Source organism: Myiozetetes cayanensis, unplaced genomic scaffold (assembly GCF_022539395.1).
Source record: "Myiozetetes cayanensis isolate MyiCay16 unplaced genomic scaffold, myiCay2020 scf9, whole genome shotgun sequence".
Lineage (NCBI taxonomy): Eukaryota > Metazoa > Chordata > Aves > Passeriformes > Tyrannidae > Myiozetetes > Myiozetetes cayanensis.
Window position 1 is genome coordinate 336,457 of NW_026088185.1, and position 20,740 is coordinate 357,196.

The 20,740-nt window shown below is 46.6% G+C and overlaps 1 protein-coding gene across 9 annotated transcripts in view; it reads left to right on the forward strand.

Annotated features, from left to right (window-relative positions):
- The window catches only part of HDAC4 (histone deacetylase 4), a 168,185-nt gene that overhangs the window by 138,433 nt on the left and 9,012 nt on the right, over positions 1 to 20,740 (forward strand). For all 9 annotated transcript variants that reach the window (XM_050339456.1, XM_050339460.1, XM_050339459.1 and 6 more), the window contains 8 exons: positions 938 to 1,058; positions 4,261 to 4,307; positions 9,994 to 10,101; positions 10,324 to 10,379; positions 10,882 to 10,969; positions 12,005 to 12,124; positions 12,980 to 13,077; positions 20,233 to 20,351. In XM_050339456.1, the coding sequence (XP_050195413.1) occupies positions 938 to 1,058; positions 4,261 to 4,307; positions 9,994 to 10,101; positions 10,324 to 10,379; positions 10,882 to 10,969; positions 12,005 to 12,124; positions 12,980 to 13,077; positions 20,233 to 20,351 (757 nt within the window). The remainder of the gene's footprint in view (positions 1 to 937; positions 1,059 to 4,260; positions 4,308 to 9,993; positions 10,102 to 10,323; positions 10,380 to 10,881; positions 10,970 to 12,004; positions 12,125 to 12,979; positions 13,078 to 20,232; positions 20,352 to 20,740) is intronic.

Consider the following 20,740-nt stretch of genomic DNA (forward strand, 5'->3'; position numbering starts at 1 on the left):
CTCATTTCCCACACAACTAAACCCCCACTCTGCTCTCTCATGCAGCAGTTCTGGGTGCCTGTCCCCTGGAGCGTCCCTGTGGTGTTTCTGTCCCACACCTGCCCCGAGCCGAAGGTCTCACAGATAAATATTTATGGCAGTCGTGCAAACAAGTGTTGGCTTTGAAATTCCAGACACACAGACTGAGGGAAAACCTGTTTCCATCAGGCAGCTGAGGGGCTCCCAAACACCCCTGCCAAGTGCTGAGATCCTGCCACCGTTTCTGGACTCAATGCCCCTCGTGGGTCCCTTCCAGCTCAGGATGTTCTGTGATCCCTCTCAGAGTCAAGAGAAGTGATCCAGAAGGGGAACAAATCAGAAACATCCCAGAATGGTTTGGCTTGGAAGGGACCTTAAAGCTCCTCTGGTTCTGGGCTCCACCTGAGGGATGAGTAGATTTGCTGCGGTGCCTCCAGCCCAACCCACCCCCTCCTGCGAGAAAACAACCTTGCAACACATTGAACCTGGACGGATTTCCAACGTGAGCTTTGGAGCAGAAAGGTTGTAACTGACCCTTGATTGCTCAAAGGTTCACTTTGGAAATCGTGTTTGGGAGAAATTTTTAGGTTAATAATCGTGGTAGAGATGCTGGAGAGTGGTTTGGAGGGACATTTTCACCAGAGAATCATTGTCTAGTGGCTTATAAATCCGGAATATTCATTAACCAAGCAGTACCTTTGTTGTTTAGCAAATGCTCTTTTAAAAACAGAAATGACTCTGTACGTCCAGCTGGTGTTTTGAGTAAGAGATTAAACCAAAATCTGAATTTTTCTGGGTAAGAACCCATTGTAGTGTTTGGCTCTCTGTCTTTATGATTTGCTAAGGAAAAAGAAAGGCATTTCAGTGAGAGTTAAGCAGCTCCTCAGTGATTTCCTCACCCTTTTCTTTGCTCTTGCAGTGCATCCGTGGAAGGAAAGCGACTCTGGAAGAGCTGCAGACGGTTCACTCGGAAGCCCACACGCTGCTCTACGGCACAAACCCTCTGAACAGGCAGAAACTGGACAGCAAGAAGCTTCTAGGTATCATTCCCTGCTGGAAAATTCCCCTTCCTGACCCCTGGCACTCACACTGCAATCCTCATCCCTGGCTTAGCAGCGTGAAGGGTGGGATGTTGGGGCTCCCTCCGTCCTTAGCCCTGTGCAGTTCCCAGGAGGATTGTTCCCACCTGCATGTACTGGATACACCTCCCTCTTTTCAGGTAGATCCCTAAATAGCTAAAACCTCCTTTCCTTGATGTCTTCAGAACTTGAAAGGAGGTTTCCCTGAGGAGGGAAGATAATTCAGGCAGTTTATTTTATCCTGTGTGTTAGGAAGTTATCCATGGCTTGGGAGGAACTGGAATACCCTCCTAAGGATGTGGATCTGCAGCCCCAAACCAGCTGCACAGGCATCAACAAATAGCTGTGAGGTTTGTGTGGATAATCTGCAAGAGAGATACAGGGGCCTCTTAGCCTTAGATTTGTTTAATTTGGACTAATATTGTTTATCCCTTTCTCTGGAGTCTGGATCTTCCTGAAACAGACCCTCAGCTGTTGGAAAATATAGATTTTTTTTTCCTCAGCAAAAATCCTAAGGGACTGATACTGAGATAACCAAGCCCCCCAGGCACCAAACCACGTGGATTTTAGCACCTCAGCTCTCTGTAGACACCATCACCCCCCTTTCCCTGGGGCCTGTTTGCAGCCCCTGTTTGCAGGTGAGAGGCTGGAGGGGCAATTTGGGAACTTCTCACGTGGGGACCAGCAAAAAAAAAAAAAAAGACATTTCTGGGACCTTGACATTGAGAAAGTTTATTCTGGGATTAGCCTGGCTTTGGATGATATAAAAAGAGGATTAACTCCGTGACCTGCATGATGTCACAGCAAAGGAGCTGGAAAGATTTTTGCTCAGTGTGCTCAGTGTGTCCATGAGATCCCCAAAGAGGGAAACCAGTTGATTAAACAGGCAATTAGCACTTTTATAGCTCACTTCCCACCTCTTTAAACCCAGAGAACCCAAAAGTAGACCCCTTCAGCTGAATGATGCTCAGTTAGTGTGTAACCTCTGAAGGATTTCTGGTGTTGTATCCTTGGGAGTGGCAAAGTGTGTAAGTCTTCCTTGGTAGGTCCAGGAAGAACCTCTTGAGATACTTTTCCACTCTGTGACTCTTTGCACAGTCTGTATCAGTGGTTCCACAGTTTATTTGGATAGTGCTGGATTTGGGGACGCTCCCAATTGCTGAATCATTCCTTAGAGAACCCAAGAGAGGAACAACTCTTGCTCTGCCTGGGAGCCCTCCTGTAGTTCTGCTCTGTGTCCCCCGTGGCTTTAACCCCTCATTTTAAAATGTCTGTGGAGATCAAAGTTATTCCTGTAGTGAAAGGAAATCATTCCAACACCTGAGGGCATTCCAGAACAAAATGTTGTCTCTCTGGGTGCAAAGAAGAGCGAGCTGTCAGAGAACTGAGGAAGATCCCCAAGAATCTCCAGTAGGAAGGGCTGTCCAGTAGCTCTTAGCTGAGCTTAAACCTGGTCTCCTAAACCCACTTGGCACCCTTTTAGCCTTGAGCTGCTGGCAGTGGGACTGGCTGCCAGCTTGCATGACCATCTTCTTTCTTTCCTTGTTGGATTCCACAGGGATGGACCTGAGCAGGGATAACAGGGAAAACCTGGGAGTGTGGAGGTGAACACTCCATAACAGCCCCTCCCTCAGCCATCCTTCCTGCTGAGAGCTTAAAAGGCTTTGAAATGTCCAAACCAGCTCTGTGGGGTTCTTTTAAACCCACTGGAGGGTAGATTAGGGCAGGTTTGAAGGCTGAGAGCAAAGCTCTGTGTGAGGCTTAAGCGTGCACATGGGGTCTGTTAGAGCTCAGTGCCTTGGCACGTGTGGGGTGACTGTAAACTCAGGGCCTTTGATATGTCTGGGAGGAAGAAAAAAGCACGAGAAGCCTCAGCCTGAAAGGGAGGAGCTTGGGAAGCTGGGGGATGGAAAGGCGGGATGGTTCTTGTTACGCTTCTGCAGATGATAAGGGGGAAGTGCCTTCATGGAATCAGAGAGTCCCACGATGGTTGGGGTTGGAGGGACCTTAAAGAACATCTCATTCCACGCCCTGCCATGGGCAGGGGCACCTTCCACTAGACCAGGCTTCTCCAAGTCCTGTCCAACCTGGCCTCGGACACTCCCACCTTCTCTGGGCAACCTGTGCCAGGACCTCCCCACCCTCCCAGGGAAGGATTTAATCCTAATATCCCACCTAACCTACTCCCTTCCAGTTTAAAACCATTTTCCCCTCACAGAATACAAATCCATCTCTCCTCTGACAGTGGAAGGACTTGGAACCTCTTGGACAAGCTGAAACTTGGGCAAATAAAGCTGGTTTTAATTTGTGGGGAGCAGTCAGAAATTGTTGTCAAGAAGATAAATATCAAAATAAGGGGTGGATTAGCAGTGAAAGATGTGACAGCAGGTCCGAGGCAGGATGATCTAAGGACTTCCACGTGGATCTAATCAGAGAGTGCGTCTCCCTTTGAGCTCAGCTAATCCAGATGCATTAACTCCTCTTTCAGTCATAGCATCCCAGACTGGTTTGGCTTGGAAGGGACCTTAAAGCTCATCCCATTCCACCCCCTGCCATGGGCAGGGACACCTCCCACCAGCCCAGGTTGCTCCAGGCCCTGTCAGGAGGATAATTTACTCACACACAAGCCCAGAAAGTGATGTTACATTTCTTACAGATCCAGAATTAGCCCTGCAGAGGCTTTTCTCCATTTTTCTCCAATTCTTCCTGTTGCTTCTGCTCTTCCAGACAAAACACATGTTTTTTCTTTGCTTGCCACTGGTTTGTTTTTTGTCTTCCTCTTTTATGAAGCCCCTGCTCTCCAGAGCCGTGTAGTAACTGCAGATGGGTGATAATTGGGGTGTTTTTATGATTTCCTGTCCTCCACCAGTTGAAAGGGGTCAAAGCGTTCATCCCAGCAGATTGTTGGTGGCATCTCAATCATTTACAGTCAGTGGCACTGCTGGAAATGTCAGACAGCACCCAAACCTGGCATAAAAATGAGTGATTTATAGAAGCCTTTTCCTTCTGGGGAGGCTTTTGAACGAGCCCAAGTACATTGTGTGTGTATGAGCTGAGAAATTAAAGAACCTCCCCCCAGTCTGTGTTGCTGTGTTTGCCATCAGATGGGCCCCAGACCTGGTGAACTTTGTGCCTCACAGGGTCCCTTTTTGTGTCCCTGCAGGTTCTCTAACGTCGATGTTTGTCAGGCTGCCTTGCGGTGGTGTCGGGGTGAGTGACTCTCTTCCATGTGTAAATAATGTCCTGTTTGTTCTCCCAGTGCCCTCAGCACCAAAAAAATTGTTGCTTTGCATTCCAGCAAGTGGGTAATTGCAACCAGATGCTGCCCATAAACAGGGGCTGTGGGGCTGCTCAGCCTCACGTGCCTTTCTTCAAAAGCAGCAGGAAGATTTTTCAGCTATTTTGGAGAGTCCAGGCGTGTGGGACGTTCAGAGGCTTGTTTGGGCTCTGGTTTTTAGGAGGAAAAACCTCATTTCCCAGGCAGGGATGTTTAAATGGCTTTGGGGTTGCTCCCCTTGCATCCCAAAATGCCTTTTCCGTGGACAGCAAGATGTGTTTGTGCTGTGTAGGTGTTTCATCTTCAGTCCCTGGACTTCAGAGCTGCCTCCACAGCAGGTGGAAAACGGGGGTAATAAAACAGTGATTATCCAAGGACAGGATTTGGGAAGTTCCTGTAAATAGTAAGTTTGTCCTTGAACTGAAATGTCCCACAGGTTGTGCAGCACAAGGGATTTGTCTTCAGTATTTGGCATCTTTTATCCCCCAGCTCCAGAAAAATCCACAGGGATTCTGAAGGAGGTGACTGAAACAGCCCTCCATCCCTCCTGGAAAAGCTGAACATCACTTTTCAGCTGTCAGATTTCCATATAATAAGACTTTTTGTTGTTGTTTGTTCCCATAAAGCCAAAAAAAAAAACCAAACCAGACCCTAAATACCTTGTTTTGAAGGTTTTCCTGTTTTCCTTTGAAGCCTGAAAACTTAAAATTTGTTTCCCTTTCAAGTCAGACTTTGTGCCCCAGAGTTTCTGTGGAGGGTGACAGGACAGAAAATCGTGGAGAACAGGAAGGGAAGAGAATGAGAGGAGACAATAAAAGGCATTGTGTTTGAAAATTCACAGTGGTAGTTCTGCTGCATAATTGTAGCTCGTGAGGTTGAGTTTTCAAGGTCTGGATTCTGTTATGGAAATGAAACAAAATTGTTTTCTTCCTGAGCCTTTGCAAAATCGCTGCTTTGAAAATTATCCCGTCAAAAAAAAAAAAAAAAAAGAGGAGAATAATCGTCGTTCCTTCATCCCGCCACTCGAGGAGAGATTTTATTTTGTATTGTAAATATGCTGCAGCCTCCTAATTCATGGCAAATTTTTGGCTGGAGCTTTAAAGGCTTGGATTTACTCTGCCCTGCAGTCAGGCATGCCATTCAAAGCAAAAAAAAAAAAATTATCATTTGCAAATGAAGGCTGAATGGTAAGGAGGGGAGGCAGAGCCTGGGCCCAGCACGGGCTCACAAGTCTGGCACTGAATCCGAAAGCAGGGCAGGAAACGCCGCAGAGCTGGGACTGTTGATGTGCTCCCACTGCAGAGAGGGCTTGCAGTTCACTTGCTGCTTGCTTGTCTCCACAGCCCCTTAAATATTAAATGTTTACTGATATTTATAGTATTGTCGCAGTCCTAACAGAAAAACCTGGGCCAGAGCCTCGCTGTCCTCACGGGCAGGAATTCCTTCCCAATATCCTGTCTAACCCTCTGGCACTGGGAAGCCATTCCCTGTGTCCTGTCCCTCCATGCCTTGTCCCCAGTCCCTCTCCAGCTCTCCTGGAGCCCCTTTAGGCCCTGCAAGGGGCTCTGAGGTGTCCCTGGAGCCTTCCCTTCTCCAGGTGAATCCCCCCCAGCATTCCCACTTTTCCCGATGGTGAAGGACCATCAGGCACACGTGATGATCAGAGGAATCATCTCGGCTTCCAGTGGTTTGTGGCCCAAGCCTTAATGAGAAGGGATTTATTTCAGCTTAGATTTCAGTTCTCTGATGTAGACTGTGTTTATTTCTAAGGGGCAAAGGGACACTCCACGAGGTGCTGCACTCAGCTCCCCACAGCTTTCCAGCTGCCTTTGGAAGGGGGATTTTCCCCAGAGAGATCAAACCTGGTTTGCCAAATACTTCCCAGGAGCACATAGTACCATAAAGTGAAAAGGAAAGAAAGGAAGAAGTAGAACAAGGTGGGACAGGTCCTCTTTTGGGTTTGCACCGGAGCAGGTGATTCCTGGTGCTTGTACTTCAGGAGCTGAGGGTGTCACGGGAAATACTGGACTGGAAAGATGGAAACCAGGAGGTTCTTCTTCAAGCAGTTCTCTTCTCTAGAAGATGTTGTGTAGATGAAAAGAATGGATGGGTCTGAAGGGTGATGTGGGGAACCCCATGAAGAGCTGTTTTGCTCCAGGATGGAGGATGAATCCTGGTGCTTGGGCAGCCAGGAGTTCTCAGCAGTGAGCAAGACAAAGGACGTTCAAGGGAGCGAATATCCTGAATATCCTGAGTTGGAAAGCACCCATCAGGACCATCCTGTCCAACCTCTGGCCCTGCCTAGGACACCCTACCAATCTCACCCTGTGCCTGTAGTGTTGTCCAAGCTCTCCTTGAGCTCTTGAACTGAAGCAACAGGAAAATAGTTTGGAGCAAATCTCTTCATCTCATAACACCTTTGATCTCTCTTTTTAAAAACTAAGTCTCAGTGTCTTGAAATCAATGAGAAAAAGGGGTCAGTTTGATCTCAGGTGGTTGGCAACTCTTTCTCCTCTTTGGTTTATCCCAAGAAACCTTCCCATGGCCGTAGCTGGCACCGACAAACCTCCTCCACCCGCAGCCGTAGCAGGGAAGGAAGGCAGCACAGAAGCACTTGCAGCAACAGATGTGGGCTCTGATTGAAGCAGCAGTAATTTCTTTCTGCTGATCTTCAACAGCATCTGCAAGTGCAGCACAGGGTGGTTTTGCTCAGCTTCACTTCTGTGTCTGACTTAGCTGCACCACGGCGTTACCTAATCCAGGCTAATTAGAAGAAGATTTCGGAGAAAGGAGTTGAAGCTTTGAAAATCTGCAAAACCATTCCCATCCAGATTCTTCCAAACACCCAAAGGCTTGATCTTAGGTTAGCTAATAAATGTGTTTTCTTTTCTGTGCAGTATTTTTCTGCACATTTTCTAAAAGTGTCTAAAGATACAGTTCTTTAAAGGGTGTTCTTCGTGTTGTTCTCCAGAATGTTTGACTCTATTTTTGGCTGTAAAGTCTTGATTAGAGGGTGTCAAAACCTTTACCTGTGCAAACAAAGGAGTTATGGCAGAGCAGAGACCTCAGAAAGGACTTCCATGGAATGGAAATGAGGAGAAACTAATTAGCAAGTCGGAGGAGACACAGTTGGGTGCTGCTGTCGCCTCAGCTCCATGAGGGAAGAGCAGAACTGCTTCACTTTGCAGGGTCTGGAGCTGTGGCACAGCCTGTCCCTGCACTTGATTTCTTCCCTGTGTAGCTCTTCAGCTAAAGGAAGTAGTAGAATAATGAAACCTTTTGTAAGTTGCTCATTTAATTCTGAAATAGCTGCACTTCAGCAGAGTTCACTGTGTGAGTAGGAGCCTCATCATGGGTATTAATAAAACCCAGAGCTTTTATTAAAGGGAGGGAGTTCCTATAAGGAAATTGTAATTTTTATTATGAGGAAGGGAGGTTTCACCCTGAAACATCTTGGACATTCCTTACAGAACAGAGACTGGATCAAGCTGTTGACCTTCCTCTTGGGCATCCCCTCCTCACATGATGTGAAGGGGACGAGCCTGCAGCAGATCCCAGGAGCTGAATTCCCTCTCCCCACCTTTAGGAGCCCTCTCCGGGTGCTGTCCTAGCAAATTCTTCATTAGAATGATCAAGGCATTAATTTTCCCTCAAGAGGAGCAGCACAAGGGCTCCTCATCCCACCGTGGCCAGTGTGGGAGAGTCGGTGTCTGCCACAGTTGTGTCCCACAGATCCAGAGGAAGAGCAAGGAATACACCCTGTTGGACCAAAGAAAGGCAAGAAATGTGCTTCCTCTCTGCCTAAAGTCCTTCCAGATGGCAAAGCTGGATGTGCTGGCCTGACAACTCCTGTGATGGCAGCGACATCAAAGAGCTGCCGGGCAGGGAAAGCCAAACAGCCTCTTCCCTGTAATGAACTTGGGATTCAGGAATGATGGAGGGCTCAACAGCAGCCTGGACAGCAAACAGCAGCAGCTTTGGAGCTGCACAACAGTCCAGCTCAGGGCAACCTGAGGAACGTTTTCCAGCATGACAAGATCACTGAGGGCTTTGGAGGGACCATTCCAACACTCCCAGGATGAAATGCTGCCTTGGAGTCATCTCACACATCCAGGAGGGTGGCTGGGTATTAAATCCTTACCTTGGACATGTTTGCAGGATGGGGTGGTAGGGATCTCTGGATCCAGTCCTCTCCTGCTGGGAACCTGAGTGTGAGCAGACTCCTTGGAATTGCTTCTAAATCCCAGTGGGAATGCTCTTGTCCAAGTACTGAATTTCTTTCAGTCTAAGTACTATCACTGTAAATCCACTCTGCCTTGCCCTCCTCGTTCTCCCTGGAGTGCTGCCACCACCAGCCTGGTTTCTCCAGGCATCCAAGGGCCTGAACTTGGCTTGGCTTCGGCACCGGTGATTCCTGTCTCCTTTAAAGGGAAAACCAGCACCCAGAGCCATCTGAGGGGAATCCAAGGGTCTGTTGGTCCCTTAGGACACGTGAATTTTGGGGTTTTTTTGTATTCCATTCCTCTGGAATGGGATGAAGATGGTCCTCTGCAAGCCTGCATCCATGGAAGGAGCCTGGTACTTGTCGTGTCCAGGCAGAGAGGGAAGCTCTGACCTCCTGTGTCCTGCAGCATTGCCTTTCAGGACCAAGCAAAATGGATCAGATTTGCTCCAGAATGGATCAGATATGCCCAGAGATGGGCCAGATGTGCTCCAAGATGGGGCAGATAGGCAAAAAGGTGGATTAGATACAGGAGCCCAAAGGTGGACCCTCACAGAGCCCTGATGGGCTGGTTGGGGGCGGTTCTTCCCACCTTGTCTGGGGCTTTTGGAGGGCCCTGGTCAGTCCTGCAGTGCTGACCCAGGATTCCTGGAGCTGTTGTGTGTCACAGATCCCATTGTACTTCTGTTCCCATGTTAGTGCCCAAACTTTCAGGGCTCCTGGTACCACAGTTAGTCCCTGGAGGGCTTTCCCTCCTGTTCTTGGCTTTCCCTCCTGTTCTTGGCTTTCCCAGAGGCACAGACCTGGCTTTGTGTTGTTCTGCAAATGCTTTTCTGTGGCTTCCAAAGCATCCTCAGGGTGGATATTGCCAGGAACCATCCCTGATAACAGCCCCTGGGATCCTTTGCACTGACTCTTCCTTCCTCTTTTCCCTTTTCCCTTTTTCCCTTCCCTTTTCCTATTTCCTTTCCCTTTTCCTTTTTCTTTCTAGAATCATGGAATGATTTCCTAAACCTTTTTATTTCATCTGGGATCAGTTTCCTGGGCAATTAAAGAGAAATTCTGATACTGTGGGCACAGAATCCCAGAATGACTGGGGTCGGAAGGGACCTTAAAGCCCATCCAGTCCCACCCCCTTCCACCAACCCAGGTTGCTCCAAGCGCCATCCAACCTGGCCTGGGACACTTCCAGGGATCCAGGGGCAGCCACAGCTTCTCTGGGCACCCTGTGCCAGGGCCTGCCACCCTCCCAGGGAAGGATTCTTTCCCAGTATCCCACCTAACCCTGCCCTGTGGCAGTGGGAAGCCGTTCCCTGGTCCTGGCCCTCCCTGTGGACGATGGCTGTGTGGAGCAGGGCTGCTGTCCCTGCTCCTCAGTGGTTCCCTGTGTCTCTCAGGTCGACAGTGACACCATTTGGAACGAAGTGCACTCGTCGGGGGCCGCCCGCCTGGCCGTGGGCTGTGTCATCGAGCTGGTCTTCAAAGTGGCCACAGGAGAGCTCAAGGTTGGTGTGGGAACAGCCCTGGGCTGGGCTGGGGGATGCAGGACTGCAGGAGCTGCACGGCTTCTCTCCCCCTCCCAAAGAGCATCACCCACCGCTCTGCTCCTGTGAGAAAACCATCAGGAGCAACCCCATAGTTCAAAACACAGTTCAGGCTTTTCCCTGCGGGCTCTGCATCCCTCTTTGCCTCTCTGACTTCTTCCCTCTCCTGTCCTGTGTGTGCAGAATGGATTTGCCGTTGTGCGGCCCCCAGGGCACCACGCCGAGGAGAGCACCCCCATGTGAGTATGAGGGAGGGCTGGCTTGGATTGCTGCAGGGCTGCTCTGGTCCACAGCTGGACATTCCAAAGGAATTTTGCTAGGTTATCCCTCCAGAATTCCTGTTCATTGAGAGGTGAGATGACTTGTATCCAGTTCTCTGGAAGAGGGTAAGATCCTGCTTAGTGCTTTCGGGGGGGTGTTTTCTAGCAAGGATCAGCATTCCAGCCTCTCCTTGCGGTGGGTTTGGGAAATTTGGGGCATTCCCTGTTTCCCTAGAGCTGGCAGGGTGCCTGCTGCTGGAATTCAGCACATGGCCATCTTCCAGTGGGAAGTGGGTCCCAGGGGAAGGTGTCCCTGCCTGTGGCAGAGGGTTGGAACGAGACAAACCCAAACCATTCCATGTTTCCAAGGAGGAAGGAATTTCATCCTTTCTCCTGTGTTCCACCCAGGTGGAACTGGATGCACTGGGACCAAGAAAAGCTGTCATTGACCCCTGTCCTTCCCTCTTGTCTCCCCTTCCAGGGGTTTCTGCTATTTTAACTCCGTGGCAATCGCAGCGAAGCTGCTCCAGCAAAGGCTCAACGTGAGCAAAATCCTCATAGTGGACTGGGTGAGTAAATCCACTTCTTTCCCTTGGGAGCTGCAGGTGGAAATTATTCTGCATGGGTTTTTTTCTTGCAAGAGGCAGCCCTGGTTTTTTAAGTGACTTGTTGCCTGTGCTCTGCAAGCGAAAATTCGGGGTTTAAAGTGATTGAAAGTGTTTTAACAAAGACAAACTTCTTGAAAAATCCACAGTTTCCCAAATAAAGTTGTAATTAAGAAGTAGTTGCTTTCTAAAACAAGCCTGACCCACAGTCTCAAGGATAACTCAAGGGCTGTTTTTTTCCTGGTGCTTCCCAGTTTTCTTTTCAAGATGCAAGGACCAGTTCCTGGGAGGAACAGGCTGCTTGGCACAGCTTGTCCTTCTGAAGGGATGATCCATGTGTCCTGCCTCTGAGAAAGAGCTCCTTGGGGGGTTTGCTGGGGCAATTTATAGATTTTTATGTTTTTTGATGAATTTCATGTGGCTGTGAAGACATTGGAGTGGCTGGAGGTCAGCCAGGAGTTTTGATTATATTGTCAAATGGGCTAAACCGAGTTAAAATGGATTTATTTGTTTTTTGGACCTACTGTAAGGACATGCTTTCCCTCACTTCCCACCTGTTTTTCACAGCAGGAAGGGGAATTTTGAACACCTGTCCAGTTCCAGGCTGTGTTTCTGCACCACATGAGGGATCTGGAGAAGGGTTGTGTTGTTCAACCTCCTTGGGTCCAACACAACTTTACTGTATCAGATGCAAATTTGGGGCAAAAAATGCAGTTTCTCCATCACCCAGTATCTGGTGTGAATCCAGTTCTCTCCATCCAAGTAAATGAGTTCTGTCTCAGGTTCCACAGACACTTGGGATTGTGTTTATTCTGTGTTAAACAAGGAATCTGAAGCCAGGTGGGCAAAGCAGGTTATTCCCATTTCCCATAAACTGCTTCAGCCGGATCAGGGAAGCGCCGAAATGAAGCCCAACAGCAAGAAACCCCCCAAATCCTAAATTCTTACCTTTAATCCACATTTTTCTGAAGGTGTTAACCTCTAATCTCTGTCCCTCAGGATGTCCACCACGGGAATGGAACTCAGCAGGCCTTCTACAACGATCCCAATGTCCTTTACATCTCCCTCCATCGCTACGATGATGGCAATTTCTTCCCAGGCAGCGGTGCTCCCGACGAGGTGAGGGCATGGATCAGCACCAGGACCCGCTCAGGTGCTCCCAGAAATCCCAGGAGGCCCCTGCCAGGCTTGGAGAGAAGCTCCTGCCTCCTCAGTAGTGCTCCTTTGGGAACACATCCCTCGGGTTTGTGTGTTTGGGGCCTTCCCCCCAAGTCCTACCAGCCATGGGCTTTGTGTCCTGCACAAAGTGAGTCAGTAATGAGCAATTAATGAGTAATTAATGAGCCCCAGATTAATAAATAACCCTGAATTCCCTGGCTGTGCATTGGAGAACTTTCAGTTCATTTTCAAAACATTAACTTTCAATTTTACTTTTTTTTTTCATATGCAGAGACCTTCTTGGCAAACAAACTGCTGGAACCCCTTGTTTTGTTTTTCAGTTTCCCCCTGTTTTCAGGGCAGATGGGGACATGCAAGGAGGGGGATTTAATTCCATCTCCATCTCCCACCCACGTGTCCCTCAAGCAGCCAAAACCTCTTCTCTGTGAATCTTTTTTTCCCCAGCAGAGGGGGAGCTCACTCTGATTAAAATACAGGGTTTTTTTCCTCAGCTGCAACTGTAAGGAAATAGAAAATATGCTTCTGGATAAAGCTGAGAATTAATTATGGGAAGGTATTCCATTCCTTAAAAGAAATGGAAAGGATCCAGGTGCTGGTGAGGTGTTTTTTGGGAGAGCAGCAGCCAAGTTCCACTGGTCCTCAGCCCCCATAAGGATCAGGGCAGGGAGGAGCTTTATTTTCACTCTTGTTTTGAGGACTGGGGAAAAATTCACCTCACTACTGAATCCAAGACATGTGCTGCCAGAATTCCCTGTTTCCATGTGTGTAATTAAATGTCCCCTCTCCCTCTTCCAGGTTGGCACAGGAGCAGGAGTTGGTTTCAACGTTAACATGGCATTTACTGGTGGCCTGGATCCACCCATGGGAGACACAGAATATTTAACTGCTTTCAGGTAAGAGGGAATTGTTCCTCTGCAAAATGGGGGTTTCACCTAAACTGGGTTTCTTTCTCCTCCTTAATCTGGATTTCTGCCTTTCCAAGGTTAGAAAGACAGGATGTGCAGGTAGCTGCAGTTACTTTTTGAGTGCCATGATAAAAACAAGCTGAATTAGGATATTCCTGGCTGTGGCCTCAAGGGATGGATGAATTTGCTGCTCAGGATTGATGGATCCATGGGTAGAATTTATTCACTGAGAGGAGTAAAGCCTTCTGGTTCTGGCTAAAAACCTCGTGACCTCTTTAGGGGGAGTATTTCTATGGCTGAGCTCACCTGGGTGGGAAGAGCGGGATAAGCTTTGGGAAGAGTCAGCCCAGGTTGGAACTGGGGGGTGCAGCTGCCCCAGGGCCTGAGGGGGCACCTCTGGTACCCAAAAATGGCATCACTGAGGCTCCAAATGGAGCAGGGGAGGAAACTACTTGGCTCAAGGTCAAGATAAAAAAGTTTAGATTGGGATACTGGGAAGGAATTCTTCCTGGGGAGGGGCTGGGATGGAATTCCCTGGGAAGTTGTGGCTGCCTCATCCCTGGAAGTGTCCAAGGCCAGGCTGGAGCAACCTGGGCTAGTGGAATGTGTCCCTGTCCAGGGCAGGGGGTGGAACCAGATGAGCTTTAAGGTCCCTTCCAACCCAAAACATTCCATGATTTTCTTTAAAAAGTCCTGTCCCACACCTGCCTCCCACCTGTGGCTCCAGCCTCTCCAACTGGAATTGTTTTAACACTTTGAAGTGGTTTTCTGTCCTCACACCAGGTTTGGTGGCCATCCCATCTAAATCCAGGGAGATGCATCCTTGCTAAGACATGGGATGTGAGTTTCTGAAATATCACCTTGCTGGGATAGCATTAAATCCAGGAGCACTCTTCCCTGTCCTAAAGAACATGTATTTATCTTCTGTTACACTGAGCAAAAAGAACTTTTCCCCCCCTCTTCATGCTGCTGTTACAGAGCCTTCCAAGGACATTCCCAATTTAAAATAACACCTTGTCAAATCCCTGTTTTCTTCCTGGAAGGCAGCACTTTGCTCCAAGGTGGAAGTCTGGTTATCCCACCATTCCCAAGCCTGGTCTCTTCCTTAGGCAGAGAACCTGGAGTTGGGGACAGAGTGACATTAAATATCAATTAAATTCCCAGGCTCCTGGAAAATTGCCTTTCCAGCCATTCCTGGTGTCTTTGCCCAGAGAGAGCAGCTCTTTGGGGAACACACTTTGGAGCTGCTCACAGCCCTTTATTTTTAGGAGTTTTTGGGAAGCTCATGGGACTCCATGTGCACACCTTCAGTCCATAACTTTAACGGGAAGCTTTTTTTTCATCTCGCTCCAACGTCGGGCACGATAATCCATTATCAAGTGACCTTTTGAAATCTCCACCAGCTCCTTTGAAAAAGATTCCCCCCACCCCGCCCCGAATCTTTCTATTGATTTGAATGTAAAATAACTCTTTGAAGTTTGCAATTTATAGTCCCCTGAGAGTCAGAAAGTGAAGGGAATGGGTCATATATCCCATTTTTTCCCCCCCCTTCTTTTCTTGCTTTAGCCCCTGGAGACAATTCATGCCTTCAAGGCAGCACCTTGTTATTCCACCCCATCGAATGCCACGTTGCATTTGCCGGGGATCAAACCAGGAGATGAAGGAAAGATAAGAAAATTGGCCATAATGAACTCCAGAAGCAGGAGGCATTTTCACCATGAACTTGGAAACTCTGCAGTGGAGAGCTGAGCTTTAATTCAAACCAGTCCCGGTGCCAAACTGGGAAGGCTTTGAAGTCTGGAGAGGAATCAGTGGAAATCCTTTGAGCCAGGCAAAGATACTGATAGACTTTTTTTTTTTTTTTTTTTTTTTTTTTTTTTTTTTTTAAGCCTTAACTCTTCACATTCCCGTCTATTTTAGGGGGGAAAAAAAGAATCCTTTTTCTGCATAAAAGGAGCAGAATTAAATCGAGCACCACACGTGATGGTTTCATTTCAGGGTGAGCCCGTGTGTGGGTTTGAGAAATGAAAACAACGGAGCTAATTGTCCGTGGAAATGAGGGAATAAATAATTCCTAATGGAGTCACTCATCCCCACGCTGGAAACCTGTTTTGGTGCGGGTTTACTCTCTCCCACAAGAAAGAGGGAGGTTTGCATCAGTGATTTTCCTACTGTGATTTCTCCTCCAAATATTGGCTCCCCCCTCTTGCAGTGGGGTCACAGAATATTCTGACTTGGAAGGGACCCACGAGGTGCCCAGGCTCTCCTGACCTCTGGATACTCCTTAATCCCACCAGGATTTTCCAAAAGTGAGAACAAGGGTTAAAAATGTGCCTTGCCCTGCGCTTTATCCTCGTTACCTTCGTAACCCAGGGCTGAAATCACCGGCTCGGGGTTGGGCTGGTGGCATTTTTTAAGGGGGGACACAGGGTGGAGATTCCAGAAGGGATTTGGGGAGTTTTGGGGAGCTTGGAGCAACTCTACTCTATCCCAATTTGGGGCTGAACTTACCCCCAAAATATGTGGGCTACCCAAATTGCAGAGATTAGGGAGAAATGTGTTCAACCTTAAAGGGAAAAATGCAGGACATGTCATTCCCAAAGTCTTCAGCTCATCCAGACCTTCCTGGTGTCTGTTATTCCGTCGTTATAGAAACAAACAGTTGTAAAAGACTTGGAGGGTTTTCTGACCGGGATGTGTCATTCCCTGATGTTTTACACAAGCAGGAATGGCGTTTCCTTCCCCAAATCCTCCCCGGGACTGTGCAAACCCAGCTGAGAGACCTGCAGGGAAAGGGGAGAACTCTGGCTGGTTCCTTGTTCCATGGGAACAGCAATTAGTGGAATTAAACTGTATTACCTGCAGGAGTTTCCCTGGGAATTCGCTGCAGGAAGGTTTCCCTGGTGATTGGAGCAGGATTTTTGCCCCTGTCCCGAGGTCTCCTCCACAGTTAGAATTCCATCCGCAGCTCAGTTGTTATTTCAAACGCCTAAAGCGGAAGGAAAAGCCAGGACTGTTGGGAAGATCCCTCAAAAAGCATTAACTGAGTGCAGGAACCCATTTTGGGGGGGATTTTGCTTTTCCCTGTGATCCATAAAGAGGGAATAAGGAGCAGGAGCGATGACGGGTTTGCCTGGCTCGGTTGTTTCTGTGTTTTCGGTTTCATGCTCTTCTGACACTGATCTTATCCCCGAATTCCTAATCCCTTTGGACATGGAAAATGAGCGTGGAGATGGATGCCTGCAGAAAGAAAGACTGGAATTTTCACGAGGCTGATTAGCCATAGGAGCAGTGGATGACGTTTTGGGTTATACACACATTTTTTAATATCTATAAAAAATATGTGTATAACCATATATATATAATATATATACATTTATATATATTTATATACATTTATATACAACATACATAGCACATATAAATATATATTATATATAAATATTTTAAATATATATGTGCACATTTACATGACAGGTATAATACATATAGCATATATAAAATATATAAACATAGAAATATACACATGATGTATTAATATATAATATATAAGTAGATGCAGAATATATTAAAATGTATAGTTAAGATATATGAGAATATCTACATGATATATAGAGATATATCTAACTAGATGCATAATATATAAAAATGTACACATATATATAAGTAACATATATAAAAATATATAATTTATGTAAATAGATGCATAATATATAGTTATAGACATATACCCATAACATAAAAATGTAGATAATTTATATAAATACATGTATAATATATACTTAACATATATAAAATATATTTATAAAAATAGATGCATAATATATCAAAATATATCCTTAGCACATGTAAGTATACACATAACATATATAAAAATACGTATTTGCATGCATATGTGCATACTATATACTTAACATAGTGAAATATGCTTACATATAAAATATATTTATGTAAACAGATGCATAATATATAAAAATATGTGCTTAACATATATGTAGACATAACATGTTTAAAATATAGAGACTTTATATAAATACATGTATAATATGTAGTTCATTTATATAAATATATGCATAATATATAAAAATTTATTTTTATAAATATATTATATATAATATATATTAATGTACATAATATAAAATTTATATATTATATATAATTTTTAAAATTGGTATGTAGTTCATATAAATATATATATATAACACAAAATAGATATTTATACAGATAGACCCATAATGTAAAAAAATATATCCATAGCACATATAAATATCCACAGAACATATATAAAAATATAGGTAAAGCATGTATATATATGACCAATAGTGGGAAAAAATCTCCCCTAAAATGCTCAGCCTTCTAAATTTCCCTGACTTCCTCGCTGCAATCGAGCATTTAAACCCCAAAGTAATCCTCTGTCGGATTGTTTCACCCTCATATCATTTATTAGGCATTTAATTGGCAGATTGGCTGATCCCAGGCTAAAAATAATTCCTTCAGGCCTCTGGAAAATAGTGCTAAAATTGCATTTATTTTTTTTCCCTCGCTCCCAAGCGATGGCAGGACACGCTGGGGAGGTTTTGCTGTTTGCAACCACCAGTTGTCCCTGTTCAGCTTCTTCAAAAAGAGGGATTTAATTTAGTTTAGGCAAGCAAACCAAGCCTCTAAAATTCAGGAAATTTCAATTTCCTTGTGTTTTGAAAGATTCCACATGGATTGAAGGAATAGTCGGTGTTAGGGCTGTTCATTCCTCACTGCAGAACTTTACGGCCATTCCTTAAATGCCCCAATTCCAGGCAAAACTGCTCGTCTCCTGGATGATAATTTGACTTTCTGGCTTTTTGTGGTCTCATCCTCAGGGCAAAGCCCTGGGGTTGTGTGCAGTTGAATCCTCGTTTTCTCTCGGGGACTGGGCTTTACTAGGATGGATCTGAGCGAAGGGGCTGGTTTTCCACACGGACAGGGAGGATTAGAAAGGAAAAGGCTGGGTGAGATGGACCAGAAATGTTGTCCACGGATGGAATCCTGGAAACACGTGGGATTTCTTTGCCTTTTTTCCAATTAAAAAGGCAAAATGAGGGAATGCTGACTCTGACCCTCCTGGATCAAGTTTTATGTCCAAAGATAGAGCTGCTTTTATGGATGTGGAGCATCAGCATGGAGTGTGGCTTTGGAATATTGATCTCTTTACTCTCACATCCAGGGACAGGACCTGAGGGAACAGCTGGAGCTGTGCCAGGGCAGGTTTAGGATGGATCTCAGGAAAAGGTTCTTCCTTTGGAAGGTGGTTGGGCACTGAACAGGCTCCCCAGGGAAGTATCCAGAGCTCAAGGAGCATTTGGACAACGCCCTCGGGGACAGGGTGGGATTGTTGGGGTGCCTGTGCAGGGCCAGGAGTGGGACTGGATGATCCTGGTGGGATCAGGAGATTCTGTCATTCTGGAATTTGGAGAAAATCAGAAGCAGGAGCAGCCCTTGAGGATTTGGATGGGAGTCACGGGAGAAGGGGAGGCTTCAGCTCTGGATTAGGGAGTGCTCTTGGCTTGGGATGTGTTTGGACGGTCAGTGGGCACGGACTGTCCATCTGGACCTCTCAGAGAGGGAGCCAGGGGACCTGGGACACATTCCTTAAGACTCTGAGGGACCTGCCAACAACGCACAGCACCTCTTGGAATTGCTCCCAGTTGGAGTAGCCACTTGTGACATGAGGTCACTCCATCCTGCACCAGAGAAAACTCTGGGCATCCTCAAAGCAGCTTCTTCTGAGCCCTCATTTGCTTTGAACCAACAACTGCTGCTTGTCCTCTCCTAAAATTCACCCCCCAGGGCTTAAGGGTCCTTAAGGTCCCTCCCAACCCAAAGCATTCCGTGGTTCTGTGGGCTGTCCCATGGCCCAGAATCTTTAGGAATCCACGGTCCTGTGGATTGCTCCATCCCCACACCTGGCTGATCCCACACTTCCAGCCAGGTCCTGGCAGCTCCCATGGCATCAGAACTCGGGGGGAAAAAATAAATGGGATGATTTTAGAAGTTTTCCTTTGGTTGGGAATTAAAGAGCTCAGCAGGACTTCAGAGTTCAGGGAGAATAAAACCCTCGGCCCTGTGTGGTGGGTTTGGAAGTGCTGCTCCAGTCCTTGGTGGGGGAGGTGGATTCTATGGATTTATGGTGGATTTTAGGAGTGTCCTGGTAGCACTTGGGCCATCCCAGCACGGAACAGACCTCTCTGGGCTCTGTTTCAGAGCATCACTTAATGACTCCACTCAGTAAAATGACTGATAAATGCAAAGATATTTACGGGTTCCTGCTTTGGGATATGAATAAAACCACTTCAGGTCATGCTGGAGAAAGTTATAATGGAAAAGGAGCATCATTTGGAAAATGCATCTTGAGATGGGGAATGGGGTGTTTGCAGCCTCTCCTGTGGGTTTTGAGGAGAAATTGTGGTGTTTGAAGGGAGAGAAACCAGAGGGAAAAGGTCTTTTGGTGAGAACCCAGAGGCACAGAGCCCTTGTTTCATTTAGATACCAGCTTGAACAGTCAATAGTTTATGGATGCTGAGCAATTCCATTCATTTTTTAGTGGATAAAATGTGAGAGTATGGAGAACTGGCACTGGGAGAGGTGTATTTGGGTGGGGAACCAGTTCAAAGCGGTGTAATGGGTGGGACATTTGCATTTTAAAGCTTTTTTTGCTCCGTGGGACATTCCCAACCTTTCATTTCATGGGAAATGAAAAGTTCAGCAAGGAAAAGAGAAATGAAAACCACTTTTTTGCCAAACCTGAAGGAGATATTTTGAAGGAGGACATGGAGACAGTGCCGTGAACTGCCTTTTTCCAGGTGGATTTGTAGCCTGTGCCAGGTGCCCTCTCATTTTCTCCTTATTCCCGTGTCTGTAAAGCAGGATATGATCCCAGATGGGAAGCACAAGTTATTCCAGCTCTTTTCCCTGCTCACAACACGAGGATGTTGATGGAACAAATCACGGACAGCGCAGCGTGTTCTGCTCTCACCTTGGAGGAAAACAGGAGCTGGGCTTTGCTGCCACGGAACGGCGGTCCCAGCTTGGAGCATTAAGAGGGTTTAACCATTCCTGGCTTTGTTCAGGAGCCCAACTGATGAGTCCCATGGTTCCTTTGTGCTGCAGGACCGTGGTCATGCCCATTGCCAACGAGTTTGCCCCGGATGTGGTGCTGGTGTCGTCCGGTTTCGATGCGGTGGAAGGACATCCCACCCCCCTGGGAGGGTATAACCTGTCAGCAAAATGTAAGTTGGGGCTTGGCAGGAGCAGGGAGCCAAAACTGGGGCCCAATTGCTGCTCTACAGTATTCCCAAATTTTACATTTTGGGATTTAACCTCAGACCTTTCATTGCGGCGGCAAAACTTTTTCAACCTTTTCCTTTGACTTTTCCTGGGGTTTTATTTTACAACATATATTTTACCCTTTTTTTTTTTTTTTAAGCATTGCATATTGCAATTTTGAGTGCAAATTATATTCATAATTTTTTATATATTTCTCCTTTTTGTTTTGGACCCAGGATGTCTTTGGGAGATGCACTGAAATCCCCCCTCCTTGGTTATGCTGAGCTAACCTGGCACTGTTTCATTCCAGTGAATCCAGGAGACAGTTTTTTCTTACAAAAAGGATTTTATT